Below are 18,808 nucleotides of genomic sequence, written 5' to 3'. Positions count from 1 at the left end.
GTATTGTTATTGCTAGTTAAGAAAACCTGCAGTATCTCTCCCTCACTTTACTCGTACTGTTTCCGTTACTATATTTTCACTTATACCCTTGACATGTACGCAAATTGAGTTTAGCGGTGCAGTTTACAAGCGACGATAAATTGTCTATTGTACTCAGGAAATCTAGTCTTTGCTTATCTTAATACAGTTGGGTTCATTGGGCTGTTCTCACTCTACCTTAATTGAGCACCAATGGAATAAGAGAGAATTTAAATGTGGCCTGCTGCGACCGATAGCCAGTAGTTTTTGTTTTAGATAAATTATCTTGCAGATTTATAGATGTCACGATTTCAAGGGTATGCAGGAGTTTTCCTTTTGGTATGATCCTTACATACCTCTATCGCTTCCATAGGCACTCGTCTATTAGTTTCTTTTAACCTGGATCAAGAATATTCTGTATCCAGAAATCTGTGAACAGGTCTACCATCGCTACCTATATAGTCTATTTACACTTCTCTCTACTTCATTAACGTCAACATCTGAGACAACAAAATGTAATGTATTAAAATGTGTAAGTTAAAGGTAATTTTAGGCGTTTAGAAAAGGATAGCTACAAAATAATAAACTTGAAGTAAGTGTGATGAGATTACATCAACTATTTCGTCTGTTTGCCCCATCCTGACATAGTTAGTAGATAGTAATTTCTTTCCTAATATTAGAGCTTTCCTTATCCATAATTCCCCCTGCTGTTAAGTTTACATCGACAACATCGTCTATTGTCCCTACCTTTGCAAAGGCCTCCGTCATTTCTTTCACTACTACTCTAGAGCTTTCCTTCTCCATAATTATCCTGCCTTCATCTCATTTAGTCGTTTATCTCGTTCTCCTTCGAATCTCCCTCGATTTCTTATCCTAATTCTGTTCCAGTTTTCGATGCTTATTGAATGTCATGTCCATTGCCATTCAAGTTACCGAATTCTAGTTGTAATATTTTAGTGTGATTCCGATAGTTTTGTTTTGGTCTAATTTTCTTAATCCCAACATACTTCTCTCAAGCTGGCCAAAACACAGGCGCAATTTAGTATAAAAGTGCAACAATACAAGGCTGACAAGTGAACATAGAGACATGATGTACGAGTCAAATCGTCGATAAATAAAACTCTCACCGATTAAACTTGTAACGGTAACTCACCTGTATATAGGTTGAATAGGGTTGCCAATTTCATTTAATATTATAAATTTCAATGTGATAAGTTAAAGTTTTGTTCTCTTAATACGTCCACCGGCGTAGTAAACTGCGTAATAAAATTTAAGATAGATGTAATATGAATTCGTTTTTTGTATTGATTGTATGTTTTTTAACACTTTAGTTTATAATTAATTTAAAGAAATTTGTACTGTGGTGTAGCCCAACGCACCAAGATTAAACCCCTTGCTGTATTTTCTACTTTACATTTATTTATAATGTTTAAGCAATAATAATGAGCTACGAAATACAAAAAATAGGAAGCTTGTTCAATTATCAATGTTAATGATTTGGAACGTATGATGCAATCTAGAACAATTTAATTTACTAGAAGCTCTCAGAAAGGTTGAGGTTTCGTTTAAAGGTTTTATTTTGATCCAAAAAATACCAGACATAAGCCATTTCCAAAGAATCTTCTAGAGACGCCCTAGCGAAAAAGTGTTTACATTTGTTATGCACACGTTCGTATTTTTGTCAACCCTAATAGAGATCAATATGCGCGGGCGCAGGTACAAGCTCATTCACGATCATTAAATAGATCCAATAAAATAACTGTATCACGCCTACTTAAACCTAGATATTTTTATTGGCGTCCTACACATTTGTAATCCATTGTAATTTTATGAGGGTAGTGTATACTTATCCAATAAACTACAAATTCATATAGCGGGTTCCGTATAATTTATGGACAGATTTTGAATCGAAACTTTGACTCCGTATGTCAAAAGCGTTACGTACAAAAAAAGATTTCACCGCACTGGATATACTTAGCGCTAAATCTCGACTCTGATTCTGGGGATGGTGTGATCTGCATATGTTTGCTGTTACCATCACAGTAATATAAGAATTTAGAAGTTGTTTGTTGGTTTAATTTAATATGATCATGTAATACGCGTAGGTACCGGTGGAGAGACAGAGTGGAAATTCTGCTGAAGGCAATTGACGGGAGTGGCACAGGCACGGGAACGCGAAGTTTCTCATTTTGGAAGCTAACAATGGTGTAACAATAGGGTGGCAGTGCTGGCAAAATGCCACGGCCCCCGACTCAAGAGGGCCCCTGCCCAAGAGATATATGTTCTATGGATGAATGTGAAGTCTCCAATACGCATTGGGCTAGCGTGGGGACTATAGATCAATCCCTCTCGCCTAAGAGAGGAGGCCTATGGCCATTAGTGGGAAATATACAACGTGTTATTGAGGACGCTGAAAATCTCGAAGTTTATTAAGATTAAACTGAGTACAACGTTACGATTTTTACTGATAGGGCCCCTTCAAAAGAATTTGCCACGGGCCCCATTAGGTATAGTTACGCCACTGGAAGCTAAGACAGTTTTTGCCATCGGATTGAGTGGGTATTATAACACGTGTTAACTGATGATGCTGCAGAAAAGGTAATCGCCAAAACTGAAGCCTATTTTGAGGATAAAGACAAATCGTATGATGGTATCATAAAATTGTACGACCGCTCTTTTTAAATATTTTGATATTATAATGAATTTCTATTTAAAAAATTCTCTGTTAGCCTACGAACTTTTCAGCCCACTTAATAGACTACAGATATCAGTTCTTGTTACATGCTTCCTTCCTTCGTTTGTTTCTAACGACAATTCTCAAGCTTGCAGTAGAGAACCATAAATAATCGTATAAAATTACGCATGCAAATCCCAAACGACTTCATTCAACTGGAGACGGTACTCAAGACTCCCGCGACGGTCAATATTGAACGACATTAACATTTATTTAAAACCACATGTTAGTTTATTTGTTTGAAATTATGGCCGTGTATTTATACACGAAAACCTTAGGAACGGTTATTTAGATATAAAATTTAATTTCGCCATTTTTTTTAATACTGTAAACGTTTTGCCATATAAAGATTATTAACAGTTATAATATCGTTATAATATCTTTAAAAATAGGAATTAAAAGCTGGGAAAACTGGTCACTAACGGGTTATTTGTGAACGTTGGTCTGGTTGGCGTTAGGAAGAAATCCCTTTCGTATAAAGAAACTATTTTAATAAGGCAAACTTAAAGCTTTGTTGAATCGTAAATATTGACGGCTTCACAGTAATTCAGAAAAATATAAGTGCATTTATCCTTCAGTTAAAAAAACCAGTGGCTGGCTTCAGCGAGCGACTCTCATCCCTACTAGGTACGTTCGATCCGGCAGTACACCAAAGCGCACATAGAATTTCTGTCTATGTCCGCTTACTCGTTCGTACGGTGACGGAGAACATCGTGAGTAAACCGGCAAGTCTCAAATACAAATATAATGACACGGGTCAGACAGAAGGCTGATCGCCATCTAGTCTATGGAATAAAAATGATCAAAGAAACGGATGCAATCTGAGATTAGGACCCCTGTAGTGTTGTATCACTACTGGAATATTAATTTCCTTCAGTTAACCCGTTAACAATGTAAATCTGACGACCATGTATCTTTAAGCATCTAGTTGTAATGTAATAAAACCGGTTTATATCCGATAAAGATGTTTCAAAAACAATAAGTTTGCGTATCAGTGATATGATTTAGATAATGTTAGGCCCTACGTTGGAACCTTGCAGAACACCTTCAGCTAATATGTTCGACTGAATTTTTGCGTTACCTATAATTAGGTTATAGGCAAAGGGTATGTAATAAAAATAATTTATTCCGTTTCGACCTGTGCTATTTTGATTTTATAAGCCTCGGTCTACTAAAATCGATTTACACAAGGTCAGTAATACGTTGCTTAGTTACACATTAGTAAATAAGTCTTATATAACATATCAAATAAAATATTTACCATGTTAGTAAATAGTGATTGTACCGCCAAATTTGTGTCATCTTCTTGAGCAAAAACTAATATTTAATAAGTTCATAAGCATCAGCCTTTACTGTATATAGGGTAAGATCTACAGTCGAGTTCGCGCGAAGTATGCGTCGAACGAGTTATCTTGCATTACCTAAAGTACGTACGAACTACGGCAAAAAATGTTTACCTACGAAGGCGCACAGCTGTATAATAAACTACCCACAGATATAAAAAATATTACTTCTATCAATTCCTTTTAATTCATATTTCTTTGGTTACTTTTATTTTTAAGTTTATTGCATGTATCTTTTATTGTGATTATTTTAAAAACGCTTACAATGTTATGTTAATCTAGAGTATTATTCTCATGTAAGTGAAATTTTTTGTCTTTTTGAGAAAATAAAGTCTTTAAACCTAAGTATGGCTCCCGTATGTGTAATTCAGTACGTTTTTTACATATGGCAGTCTGCCTTAGCGATAAGTCTCGGCTTGGAATATTACGCATAATTACATGAGATTATAAGATATGCATACTACAAACATATCAGTCCAATTTATTTAACAGTCTGTAATACAAATTGCTCTCCAATCACAGTCTAATCAACAAAACTTTGGATCAAAAATTTCCTTGTACTCTTCCAAATTTAAATATACCTCATTAGATACATTTCAAATCTAACCACAGAATTCGTTTATTTTTCTTTCCGTCATTTCCTATGTCTTTGAAATATCAGATGCGTTCCATTTCACACCTCTTTCGTTTATATTTAAGTTTACGCAATGTTGCAGTCCCGAATTTTAACTAAAAAGGTTTTGTTTCCTGTATTTTGTTACTAATTTGTTTAGATAATAAAAATGATTCATTTGGTTTGATAGTGGCGCGTGAGGTGTTTTGGTTATTAATGGCTAAAGATTACACGATTCTACCAAAGGACACATAAAAATGTTGTCTTTTTACGATAGTAAAAGAGGACTAGGCCTAGTCTTAAGCTTTTTCTTGGGTTATTGGGAGTTATGCGCATACTTACATATATAAGTGTATATTTACAATTATAATAAACTAATATGAATAAATCTAAGAACTCACCTCCACAACTTGTCTCAAATCCTCGACGTATACGTTCTCAGTCTGAACTATTTCCGCGCACACCCTCTCCAGCTGAGACAGCCCGGATAATTCTTCTAAGTTGTGATCTGAAACATACCGGCGTAAATATAGAATGGACTAAGCTTAAGCTATTTTCATTCGGTAAGAATTCAATACAGTAGGTGACAATTAAATGTGAGCATTTATTACGTTTATTGATAAAAGAAATAATTTCAATTTTAAAATATTGTTATCTGATTCAAGTGAATTACATTTATTACAATCCTATTTTCACGTGGTATCACTGTGTTTTACCGTTTCAAAAATAAATACAATGGTTATGTAGAATTGCGGTGTAATAAGTTATTTAATAAAAAAATCTTATGATTATCACTCACTTGTTAACATCTCGGTTCGACTCTCCTCCGAAATACTCGTCTTAAGTATTCCGGTACTGTTCATAAAATTATTACTCCCATTGCCAGATGTCATATCTGCATCGCTATGGTCATCCAAGCTTTCTATAGACGCGAGGTACGCTGAATTCACTCCTTTATTTTGTACACCACTACTAGAGGTAGAGCTTGACGAAGCTATAGAACTCATTGACAGTGGTCTTGTGACTTGCAATGGTGGATTAAGTCTAGCCATCTCCTTTTCGGGCCTTAAATTCCCAGTTGAACCAACCGTTTGAGGATAAGGCCCGCTCTTAACCAACTTTGATTCTTTTCTAGGCAATGTGTCGTTTAACTTAGCCGGTGATATTAGTGGTGTAGATGTATTAGGTTTTAAAGGGGAGTTTTCTTTAGACGATAGTTTAGTATCGAATTCTCTGTCATTTGATATAGACAGTTCGATAGATTGATCAATATATGGCAGTGAGAGGGACTCGAACGCAGTCTTGTTATTGTTAGGCACATCGTAGATCGCGGGTTGGTTATTAGTGGGAACATCATAAGTTTCAGGTTCATCAATTTTGAAATCTGGCTTGATTAGAGGAGGTGAGTCTTGGATTTTGTTAAGCTTCAAGTTAGGTTGATCGTAAATTTCAACTGATGGTAAGATTTCTAAACCAGATTGTGATATCTTTGATGTAGCACCCACTAAAGGTATATTACACTTCCTGCCTGATGATCTCGTTATATTAACTGTTTTCTTTTGAAATCGTAGCGTTGTAGTCTCAGATGCACTGGACAGCATACGTTTAACATTTGGCGAGAGGTTATCGAAGGCATCTGTCTTTGCTTCTTTAAACGTCCTTTGGATTTTGTCATCACTGGGATCACTTTTATCACTTACACCGTCACTTTTTGTCCGAAGGTTGTAAAGGGAACTTTTGTTTAGTGTTGCTATTGGAAGTTTAACACTTCCTATTATTTTTGACGGGTGTTTTGGTGGGCTGGGGTGGACTGTGATTTCTTTGTTCTTATCTTCTGTCATAGTTGCGTTTGGAACTGGTGGGTCGTTGCGTGCATCTTTGGCAGTTTCAAGAATGGCCACTTCTGGTCTTAGACTTTTTGCTGGTTCGAGAAGAGCATCGTATATACCGATTAGGGTTGGTGTGAGATCTGTTGTGCTACCTGAAACAAAGAGAACTCGGTTAGTTACATAATATAATTAACTTAAATTTAATGTTGAAATATTGTCTTATTTTGAATTTATAATTGAATATAAATAAACAAAATAATTTGTTAAGCTTAAAATCCCTATAAAGCTTAGAAATTTGAAAGCCAACACACTAAAGATTACACAATACCAAAACAAACTCATAGATTCTTTTTACGAGCACATTTCTCTCAAATTAAACGCGATAGCCATAAAAGTAAAAACAAAGATTTTATCAGCTCAGGATTATGTCACTAACAAAAAGGCTTTCAAGCTAATAAAGTAAAAAGGGTTGAGTCATTTGATGGTAATCGATACACAAATCAAAACGCTTTATCAAACAATGGATGTGATATTTCTACCTTTCATGGGTATTTGGATACAAAAAACTAATAGCTAGGCGATATTTTAGTTTTTGTCAGGACAGTTCTTTGTTTACATTACTTATATCTGTGTTTTCATGGTAATGACGCGCTTGACAGGAAGATTACTTATTGGTTGTGGTCAAATAATCTCTTAATTGAATATGGGGTATTTTAAAGATGATGTGCCGTCTGAGTCAACCAACCCGTTATTGTTTTGCTTGGAATTATTAGGAACAACTAAACAGAGGTCCATGTTTTGTTCAAATCAAACAAATAGCGTTTTAGACTTATATACTGCTATTAAAAAAAAAAATTTAAATAACATGGAGCAAGTCACTCACACAAACACAATAGTGTGATAAAAATTTACAGTTTCACACTTTCTATGTCATTAAGGGTGAACTATGCAACCGCAGGATGTCGGAACAGAATCAAAACGGAACGATAAATAACTCGAGTACATGTTGGCTTTACGTTAAATAATAATTATATTACAAAAGCCTTTTAATTCAGATACTTTTCATTTAAAAACATTAAAATAATTTTATGTATTATATAAAATATTATATTTATTATAAATTTTATCTCATTCTTTCTAGATATCTATGTATGTGCCTATTTTGGCAAAGGCCTCTTCCAAATCCCAGAATTTCTGTTTACACTGTGCCACTCTCTGCCATGTGCTGCTTCTATCCACCTTCTAAATTGTCATTCTCCTTACGGCCAAAATTAATAATGTATCCTCAATCTATGATTATAACCAATCTTGGACTGATTCATATCTAAAGACCGATCTCCAATCTGCATGCCAATAAACATTTCTGCTATCCGATTGTTTATTTGACAAAAGATTGACAGCAATCTTTTGCGTGATCCTTGCCTCTCGACCGCGTTTCGTTCAATGCAATATGTTGTGTTCAAGCATACCAAAAGTTTGCTGTTTTTGGAACGAAATAAAATAAGTAAGACTAATAGGGTCTGTTTCACAATGTATGGATAAAGTAGCAAATAGCTATGCAACGTTTTGTTTGTTTTTTTGTTACGAACAAATAAAGTTACAGAATTCTATAGAAAAACATAGAACCTCAACCTTTTTGTTGGTCATTTAATATTACTTGTAACGAAACGGGCTGTCATTTTCATATGGTATTTTTGTTTGTTAGGTTATTGAGTATTTTAGTACATATTATTACAAATATAAATTTTCTCTGAGTAGTTTGTGTATCTTGTTTTTGTGATTCGAGGTTGGTTCTTTAACTTAAAAAAATGTCTACGCAAAAACGTGAAAGAAGCGTCAATTTCAGCCGGGAAGAAGTTGACCTTCTAACTTCGCTTGTTGCTGACCATAAAAATATATTAGAAAATAAAAAGAATGACTCAGTCACCTGGCAGGAGAAAGAGCAGTGCTGGAAGACGCTGGAGGCGCTGTTTAATAGCACAAGTGGGGTAAACTTTCGCAGTGCTAAAGCTTAAAGAGGGCTACAAGAAAAAAGTCTGCCTTGATACATGCTGAAACATATCGTACAGGAGGTGGCCCTAGTGCTGCTACTCCTCTTACCCCGATCTCTATCGAGGAAAAAGTCAAAGACATGATATTGTTGTCTGTCGAAGGAAATGAAAGTCAATTGAAAGGAAAAGCTTCTAAATAAGAGAAAGCAATGGGCATTTGAAGAGGAAGAAAGAGAGCATAAAAGATAATTATGGGCCATAGAAAAAAATATATTGTTAAATAAATTAGAAAAATAATAGATTTTGTGCCTGGAGCGAGGATGTATTGTATTAAAAATTTGTATTTTTATTTAAATAAAAGCATTGAATTTTTATTTAATTTATCTCAAAAATGTTGTAATTTATAAAATATTATAGTAATAAAGCAAAATAATCACTTATAAGATTACTTCGCACACTTGCATTTCCCACGTTGTCAATTGCGCTTTGATCAATATCATCAGCTTGTTCATCTACTTGTTGCAGTAGTTCAAAATGTTCATCTCGCATATCAATAGCAATATTGTGCAACACTGCACATGCCACTATCACGGCTTGTACACGAGATACTTGAAGCAAAACCTTTTTTGACAAACCGATTTTGGGGAACCGATTTTTTCCAAACACCATATTATGTCCTTTCCACCACATTTCTGCTTCGTATTTGAGATTCGTTATAAAGATGTTCTGCTGGAGTCTTGAGGTTTTGAAGTGGATTTAGTAGGTAGTATCTATAGTAACAAATATTTTTGGTTGTAGCTAATATTTTTTTTTTTTACAAAAGTTGATGAAAAGATGAAACCTGCAAGAAGTCATATATGATAGACATTACTTTGTGTAAAAGTGTCTCCAAAGCTTCTTTTGTTAAATGTGAATTCGGCGTCATTCAGGCCCTGGATATAATAAATTCTTGTCTTCTTATGTCTTCGCACAGAAGTACGTTGTCTTCTTCCAGCTTCAGAATTACTATCCCAATCGGATAATTGCATTTAAACTTCCAAATCACTATCACTAGAACTGGAAGATGACGAAGATGAATAAATTTTCCCAATGAATATTAAGTTAGGTCGCAATCCCAAACCCAAATCATACGAGTTTCACCGATAGCAATCCGAGATTGATTTGGCCAATCGAAGCACTGTCAAAATGGACAGATAGGTTGTTGGCATGAGTAAACATTCATTTTCATACAGAGGGCAATCTTCAATCTCTTATCCGCCCTCTGAACGATTGGTTGAATAATTAGATTGGTATCTCAGTCCATGTATTGAATATTGGCATGCTTTTCTTTAGAAATGGATTGAATTGTCAGTCTATGACAGCTAAAATTGGATTGAGATTGCATATTGGTTTTGGCCGTTAGTGTTTATGGCACCGTTCCTTGATCCACTTTTCTGGTCCTCTTGCCCAATTTCACTTTAGTTTATTTATTGTGACATCTGCTACAGTTATTCTCCTTAATCATGTATGCTTTATTTATTATTTTCTTCTATCATCGCTGTACGCTTAAGTATAATGCCGGCAACGCACTTGCGAGCCTTCTGGCATTGTGAGTGTCCATGGGCGGCGGTATCACTTAACATCAGGTGAGCCTCCTGCCCGTTTGCCTCCTATTACATAAAAAAAAAAAAGTATAATGTTAATAAGAAGGAATTAATTTCCTGCCAGCTGTGAGATAATTTTACGGGCAGACGGAAGCAAGTCATTACCGGGGCCAGGGGTCATTGGGACACGAATATAACGTCTTAATTATTGCAATAGACATTTGTGAAATCTAAACTGTATCACTTTATATAACATTTATCCTATTAGGTTTATGTTACTCTTAGGTTACTCTTGTAGCTTTTTGCCGCTATTGTAATTATGATTCGGAGGTCCTTATTACAAAATTCTTAGGACATAAATAAGTTGCGTAGCGTAAACTCTAATTCTGGGATTTAACGTTATTATAATTAAATTGTTACTTTTAAAATAAAAAAAAAACTAAAGAAATCGCTGTTGATTGCCCAATATTAAAATAAAATAAATCAATGGCGCTACAACCATTTAAGGTCTGGGCCTCAGATATTGTATAGCTGTTTCATGATCATTTGTCAATCTAATAGTCAAGTAGGTGATCAGACTTCTGTGCCTGACACACGCCGTTGACTGTTGGGTCTAAAGCAGGTCGGTTTCCTCACGATGTTTTCCTTCACCATTCGAGCAAATTTTAAAGTCTATTGGTGCACAGACGGGGATCTAACCTACGACCTCAGGGATGAGAATCGCACGCTGAAGCCACTTTATATAGATGCATTGATTTAATAACTAAAGTTCATACAAAATCCAATTTCAAATTACATAGAGACTTACATAACCCGATGATATAATCATATAACCAATCAATCACAATTTGAATGTTTGTAACATCTTAAAATAATTGCCAGTAATTATTTCAATGCTTGTCAATGTTGCAACACTGAGAAGTAATTAATTATGATTTATTATTAACACTCAATATTGTGACAATGTATTTAGAATTTATTATCATAACCGCCTCCGTGGCATATGATACATTATTTTGAAAATCAAAATTTCTGTCTTCTAAACAAATTGCTAACCAAATAGACTAAGAGAGCAACCAAATATTTGGCGGGATGCGGACAAGGGTACGCTGTTACCGTGTCCTCCCCCGGGCAATTGCTGGTTGCGCCGTGGTGTTTTAGGGGGTATTCACAGCAGCGAGTCCCACATAACCCTTCACCATCCGGCAACCGTGCCGCGGGAGAGTATGTGTAACGCATTTACCCACGAAAAAAAGTCATTATCCACACGATGTTTTCCTTCACCGTTCGAGCGAATGTTAGATGCGCACATATACAAGTGCATTGTCCAGAGTCGCACGCTGAAGCCAACAATGTTTTAAGGCGTAAAATAAGGTACATTATAACTAAGCCCATCAAAACATTGATGCAAGAAACCTGTCATACTAAACATGAAGTAAAATTAAGTATTTTTCAAATAAGATTTTATCCTTACAGAAAGATTACATGTTCGCATGCAAAGAATGCAAGTCAATTATTATAATATACAGGTTCTAGTAGAGATATCTATTTTAAACAAGTTAGACCGAGTAATAGAAAGATGCACTAGTGATACCATGATTCATATTTTCCATTTAATAATAATAAATAATAATAAATAAAATCTTTATTCGTTATCTCAAAGATTTTACAATAGCTGATAAGTGATTGGGACCTCCTTTTAAGCGCATAAGCACTTGTGTTAGGAGAACCCGCTCTTCCATTACATAGGTGTACTAACTAATTATAATTTAATTTAACACGTATAGCTAAGCCAAGTATTACAATTTTACAATTTACTAAACATAATCTAAGGTTAAAATGTGAGTAATGATATATGTGTGTATGTGTATGTGTGTGTGTGTGTTTGTGTGTTTATGAGAATGAATTTTCATGACTGATTGTAGAAGTTGACTATTTACTAGTGTATTATGATTCATGATTACCTACAAAGGCTTCAGTGTCTTCATAGCTAAATGTTTCTAGGATGTTAAGTAGCGACGTTTTACATTCATGTTTATTCAATGTGTATATATTTAATATTTTATTTAATTTATTATAAAGTTTAGCAGCTTGGCATTGAAATTGTCTCATAGCAAAAACTGATTTAGATCTCTCAACAGGAGCAACAGTATATTTGCGTCTTTTGCTCAGTTTGCGACCATCATATTTAAGAGACTTGTGCAATCTTAAGGTAGTGCAAAAAATGTACAGTTGCCTGACCGATAAGACACCACAAGAGGCATAAAGATCAGAGGTGGAAAATCTATAAGGCTTAAACATCATTACTTTTAGTAAAATTCTTTGTGCCCTCTCCAGTTCCAGGAACTTCATCTTTGTAGCACCCCCCCAAACTGGGATACAGTACACTAAAATTGACTGAGCCAGCGATGTGTATATCTGTATTAGTAGATGTTTGTCAGCGATGTGCCTTAGAGTTTTAAATGTCCAAATAAGCTTTCGAATCCTACTTATAACTTGTTCTAGGTGCTCATGCCATGACATTCTTTGATCAACTACCACTCCTAGATATTTAGTGTGATGAACTTTATTTATAGTTTTACATGTACAGTTTACTCTGGTGCTACAGTTATGTATTTTTATTTCTAGATCTGTTTGAGGTTGGGCGCTATTGTATTTAGTGAAGAAAATGTAGTTAGTTTTACTTACGTTTAATGATAATAAGTTTTCTCTTAACCAGTTATCTATTTTGGAAAGCCCTATTTCTGTATGTCGACGCACCGAGTCAATAGTTTTCCCAGTGAAGACAACAGCAGTGTCATCCGCGTAGGAGTAGACTTTCCCACTATCAATTCTTAAATCGCATAAGCTGTTTATGTAGATTAAGAATAAGGTCGGCCCCAGAACACTACCTTGTGGGACCCCATATGTGACGTCAGATTGTTCGCTGATGTATTGACCTATTTTAACTGCTTGCTTTCGTTCACTGAGGTAATCAGCGAACAATGTGAGTGGAATACCCCTAATACCAATGTTCTCTAGTCTCTGCACCAGAATAGGGACAGAAACCGTATCAAATGCCTTTTTTAAGTCGATAAAAACTGTGATACATTTATTACCTTTATCAACTTCATTAACAATATGACAAGATAGTGAGGTAACTGCATCTTCGGTTGACAGACCCTGTCTAAAACCGAATTGTGAGTCTGAAAGTAGACTATACTTCTGGAGGTAGGTAATTAGTCTTTTATTAATTAATTTTTCAAGTACTTTTGATATGGCAGTGAGAACGGAGATTGGGCGATAATTTGAAACATCTTCTCTGTTACCATTCTTGTACACAGGTGTAATAATTGCTTGTTTTAGCGCAGGTGGAAACACTCCCTGTCGGAAGCAGAGATTAACCAAATGAGTAATTATGGGCACAACTAGCTCCCTAGTATATTTAAGAAACTTGGTGCTTATACCATCCCAGCCAGGAGCACTGTCAGTTTTGAGACTCACAATAGTCAGGTATACTTCATGAGGGTCAGTTTCTAGAAGCACAAAAGACGAGACCTGGGAACAGTTGGGTCTAATCACATCTGTTCTATTATGTAACGTCGTAACTGGAATTATCTCTTTAGCTAAGTTTTTACCAATGTTTGAAAAATAATCGTTTACCAAATTAACCGAATTTTGAGGAGAAACATTTAAATTTAGTAATTCTAGATTTTGCGTTTTAGGTTGGTTACGATAAGTGAGGGTATTTATTTTCTTCCACAAAGTTTTCGGGTTTTTTATACTCTTAGCAAGGTCTACTTTTTCATATTTACGTTTGACTTTCTTTATTAAACTATTGCAGAAATTCCTATATCTCCTGTATGTAATTTTAAGAATTTCATTATGAGGATCAGCTCGGAGTTTTGCTTGCATAGCATTTCTATTACGAATACATCTAACAATTCCTAAGGTAATCCATGGTTTAATAAGGCGTTCCTTATTCGGGATAGCTCTAGTGATAGTATTGGATTGAATACACTGCTTTAAAATAGATATTAATTTATTAGTTAAGATTATAGGGTTATTATAGTAAATTAGATCATTTATGTTGCTGTTTTTTAAATAACTTAAAGCGCCTTCCATGTTGATTGAAGATTTAATTTTCGAGGTATTGTAATTCGACTTAGCGAGGTAGGATAGTTTTAAGAATAACATTTTGTGATCAGTAACTGTAGAATCAATAACGGTAATAGACGCACACGTACCTATGCACCTATCAAGTTTTAGTATGAAATGATCTATGCAATTGCTATCTCGAGTAGGCAGTGTATGACCCGGGAGCAGGCCATGCATGGCTAGCATATTGAGGTAATGTAATCGGTTCGAGCGCTCCTGAGATGTTTCACTGGATTTTTGTATTAGATTTATGTTGATGTCTCCTGTTATTATAATGTTATTCTGAGTTTGTAAAGTTACTAAGTGACTATTTAATGAATCTATAAAATTTTCAGCGTTAAGGTTAGACGGGGAGCGATAAATACACAACATAGTATAGTTACCTACTTTGACTTGTAAGCAAGATGCATGTTTTAAATTTATTTCTTGAACGATAGTTTTATGGTTGCATTTTATGTAGACAACTACGCCATCACTACGATTTAGATGGCGGCTTGTAACGAAGTGAGTGTAGTTATCCATTTGGGGTATAGGCTTGTGTGGATCGATCCATCCCTCGGTCAGTGTTATTACATCAGCTTGAAATTTGAACTCAGATAAAGTTATTAAAAGATCATCAAAATTATTGTAAATGCTTCTTATATTTTGTGATATTATCGTGAAATCAGATTTTTGTACGGTTGTCTGTCTTGAAAAGTCATTTATAGTATGGACATTAGATTGGGCTATTTGTATGTTATCTAATTCGTACATGATTGTAGTCTGACTATCCATAAATGAGTAACCAGATACTTTCCGTACACTTCGAGAAATTATAATTTACTTGGGATAAGAAATTCGCAGTAAAGCCGAGATTGAATAAATGTTTATAATCACTTGTGACGTGTTTGTAGCCATGAGCCATGAGATAAAGTGAGATCGCACTAGAATAGTGTTTAATATATGTGAGTGTATCAGTGCGTGAGTGTAAATAGTATATGTAGTGTAAAGGTTTGTGACTATTGTTTTTTAGAAAAAACTGTTTAATAATGGTATAACAAGAAAAAATTTTTACAAAAAAAGGACAATAGTTAAAGAGTCATGCCTGCATGAGGCTGTGTACCTGTGATTCGTTTTTGACCTTAATTACCGGGGTGTTTTCATTCTTTCTTAGGTAAACACGTCCGTAAGAAGTCCAACAGAACTTGTAGTCTTTTGATTTAGCTAGATCGCGAGCGAGAAAGTGTAGTCTAGCGCCTTTCGCAGTGAGCTGCTCGGAGATAAACACTGCAGTTTCTTCATTTTTAGTAGCTCCCAGATGCTTCGCTCGTAGCTTTTCTTTATTTTTGATGTTGTAGGTTTTACAGGATTTTAGTAAATCTGATTTAAGAATCGAGGATGATAACTCAACAATTATTGGAGTATTCGTTTTATTAGAATCTCTTTTCCCTTTTAGCCTGTATATGTCTTTGATATCATCTTTTTTAATACCGCTATTCAGGGATTTTGATAAGCTTACAACCATGTTTATTAAGTCTTCCTTTGATTCTGTGGGTAGTTTTGGCATATTTTTTATTTCAATATTAGCCTTACGTTGTTCCCGCTGCAATTCCTCAAGCTTGTCCTCTAAAATTATAATTTGTTCTCTGTCTTGCTTTAAACGTACTTCAAGCTGTTCTATTTTCTTCCTAAGGTCTTCATGTTGCGATGAGAGGAATGCAAGGCTACTTTCTATGTTGGTATTACTCTCTCTGATCTCTACTTGGGCAGACGTTATTTTTTTAAGCTCTTTTTGTTGTTCCGCAAACAATGACTTAATCATATCTTTCATCTCTTTTTTAAAACTTAATAATTCATCCTCAAATCCATGCTCTCTAGCCCTTTTTTGACGTTGTTGAACATAGCTCGGTGGTTCATTGTCACCGTAAAGGTCTGTGTGAAAAGTTTCCATTTTGTCGACGTTTGGCTCAGAAACACTTTGTGATTTATTGGCCATAGGAGAGCGTTGAACTTTTGGCATCTTATAAATTCACTAATTGGGAAAACACAAAATTGAATATGAATTTATACTTGGGCCAGACCCTTATTTTTTGCTCCGCTACCGCTTTCGCCTTTAAATTGCACTAAGCGATTAATTAATATGAATTTTGATTAATTTGATTAATAAAACTTTAAAACTGTCATACCATCACTGTACTAGCCAAGGCATACATTTTGCTCACTCAGGCTTTCTTAGTTTTATAAGCGTATTGATATCTTAAGTCGTCGTAGTTACGCCCCGAGAGTATAGCCAGTATAACCATTATATTGTTGAACGCGAGTTGTGATATAGAGTAAAAATAAAATCCTCTATTATTTAAAGCACCACGATGGCCATTCACATTAGAATAAATAAAACATGATAACACATACTATGATTTTTTAACCTAAAAACTGTTTTTATATATATCAGGAGGCTAATGGGCAGGAGGCTCACCTGGTGTAAAGTGATACTGCCACCCATGGACACTTACATTGCCAGAAGGCTCGCAAGTGTGGACACTGGTTAATTCACAATGTTTTTCTATACCGTACTAGCTTACCTAGCCATTTCGACAATATAGCAATAAATAAAATCAAGTAAGTTAAACAATCTCTCATAATCCAAAACGATGGTAACACTAATCACGTAGAGACTGCCCTGGCGCCCGTTTGAGGCGCCGTTGTGGCGGGAAAACTGCACCAGACATCTATATGTGCATTCCTTAGGAAAACGCCAATAATTGTCGAATAGTTTCTACATAATCACATTAATTAACTCTCTTTTTTACCCCCCACTTATAATAGAGTTTCTTTTACATGAGTATTAAATATTGTTTTAGCTAGAGAAGTTTAGGTTTATGCAAGGAAATAGATAAATTATGTCAGCGTGATGCGAGAGCTGTGTTGGCCTAGTGGCTTCAACGAGTCATCCCAGGTCGTCGGTTTGATCATGCATGATCGAGAATTCGCTCGTACGGTGAAGGAAAACATCGTGAGGAAACCAGCGTTAGACCAAAAGTCGACGGTGTGTGGCACTGAAGGTTCATCACCTAGTTGCTTATTAGAAATGATCACGGAATAGATACAAAAATCTGAGGCTCACACCTAAAAGTTTATAGCGCCATTGGTATATATTATTGTGATGCTACAATTATTATGACGTTAAATCATAGTTTCTTTATCCATTTACAATCTACCTAAAAGTTAAAAAGAAAATAAAATTTGAACCTTTTTGTTTATATTATGTATTTCATCATGGCTATAGGTTTAGTAAAATTGTTTTTTATTAAATATAATAGATTTATATTAGCCGAAGTAGTACGAAATAAAAATAATAGAAAATAGGATAATCAATAGACCATTCATAAAACAAACAAGTGACGCTACATCCTCGGAGTCTTGGCCTCTGACTTTTGTGTTTATTTATTATACTGACACGCTGTCAAAAAAAAATTGGGCTGGGTCACCCCTAGGGTTAGGGTTAGAGTGGTTAACTCATTTCCGCAATTAGACACTTAATTGGTCCGTTGTGCGTTTAACTTGCTGGGTCACCCCTATCCAATAATAATAAATAATCAAGTGGCGCTACAACCCTATATGTGTCTTCACTCAGTTTGTACCCGTTTGTTTGATAATTTTTATTCCATAGACTAGATGGTAATCAGCCTTTTGACACATGTCATCGAATTTGGCTTTAGGACATGCCGTTTTCCTCACGATGTTTTCCATCACCGTACGAGCGAGTAGTAGATGCTCACATAAGAAGTCTATTTATGCAAAGCTGGGGAGCAAATTTACGACCTTTGAAGCGACAAGGAAAGCAATGCTTTCTTCTTAGGGGCATAATACGACTTATTGTCAGACCTATAGAATATTCATAAATATAGAGGAGTTTGTGTTCTCTGTGGCGAGAATTGTATATGTATATATAGATAACTTCTTACGTTTGTTTACGTCAATTGCACCTAAGTTAGCACGTTTTCATAACAATTTGCATTAAATTCCTCGAATAACCAAAGCGTAAGGGAAATGTGGTATTTCTAAACATGGTCCTTTGATCGAAGCTTTGTTCGTGAGATTGCCGAGTGTGCGTTTCCTTATACGTATTTACCTAATAAAACTGATTTCTTTAACAAATTGCCGCATTTTGATTTACATTTTATATATATTTAAATAAATAAGGGAGAAACGTAAGTGAATTACAAATATTTATTTCCACTTTTTGAAGTGAAACTTTTTTATCGGGGTTGTACAAAAATTTAGTGTAACATTTTTGCGTTACGCGTCACATTTTTCCGTTACGCGCCATGTTGCTTTTTGAAGTCAAACTTCTTTATCGGCGTTAAAATATGACATATAGTATGTTTTTGACTTTGAAGGTTGACAACGGATTACATTTTCGAAGTCAAACTTCTTTATCGGCGTTAAAATATGACATAAAGTATGTTTTTGACTTTGAAGTTTGACAACGGATTACATTTTCGACTTGAAATTTGCTAATCGCAATTTGCAGCAATTAATTTGTAAATTGTATGCTAGGCAGTGTATCAAAATTTACTG

The 18,808-nt window shown here is 35.1% G+C and overlaps 1 protein-coding gene across 1 annotated transcript in view; it reads right to left on the bottom strand.

Moving 5' to 3' along the window:
- LOC125052392 overlaps window positions 1–18,808 on the bottom strand; it is an 88,177-nt gene that overhangs the window by 16,827 nt on the left and 52,542 nt on the right. The window contains exons 2-3 of the mRNA XM_047653208.1: window positions 5,508–6,689; window positions 5,110–5,216 (exon numbers count right to left, since the gene is read on the bottom strand). Coding sequence (XP_047509164.1) covers window positions 5,110–5,216; window positions 5,508–6,689 — 1,289 coding nt within the window. The remainder of the gene's footprint in view (window positions 1–5,109; window positions 5,217–5,507; window positions 6,690–18,808) is intronic.

Source organism: Pieris napi, chromosome 9 (genome assembly GCF_905475465.1).
Source record: "Pieris napi chromosome 9, ilPieNapi1.2, whole genome shotgun sequence".
NCBI lineage: Eukaryota > Metazoa > Arthropoda > Insecta > Lepidoptera > Pieridae > Pieris > Pieris napi.
This window is presented reverse-complemented; position numbering and strand designations above follow the sequence as displayed.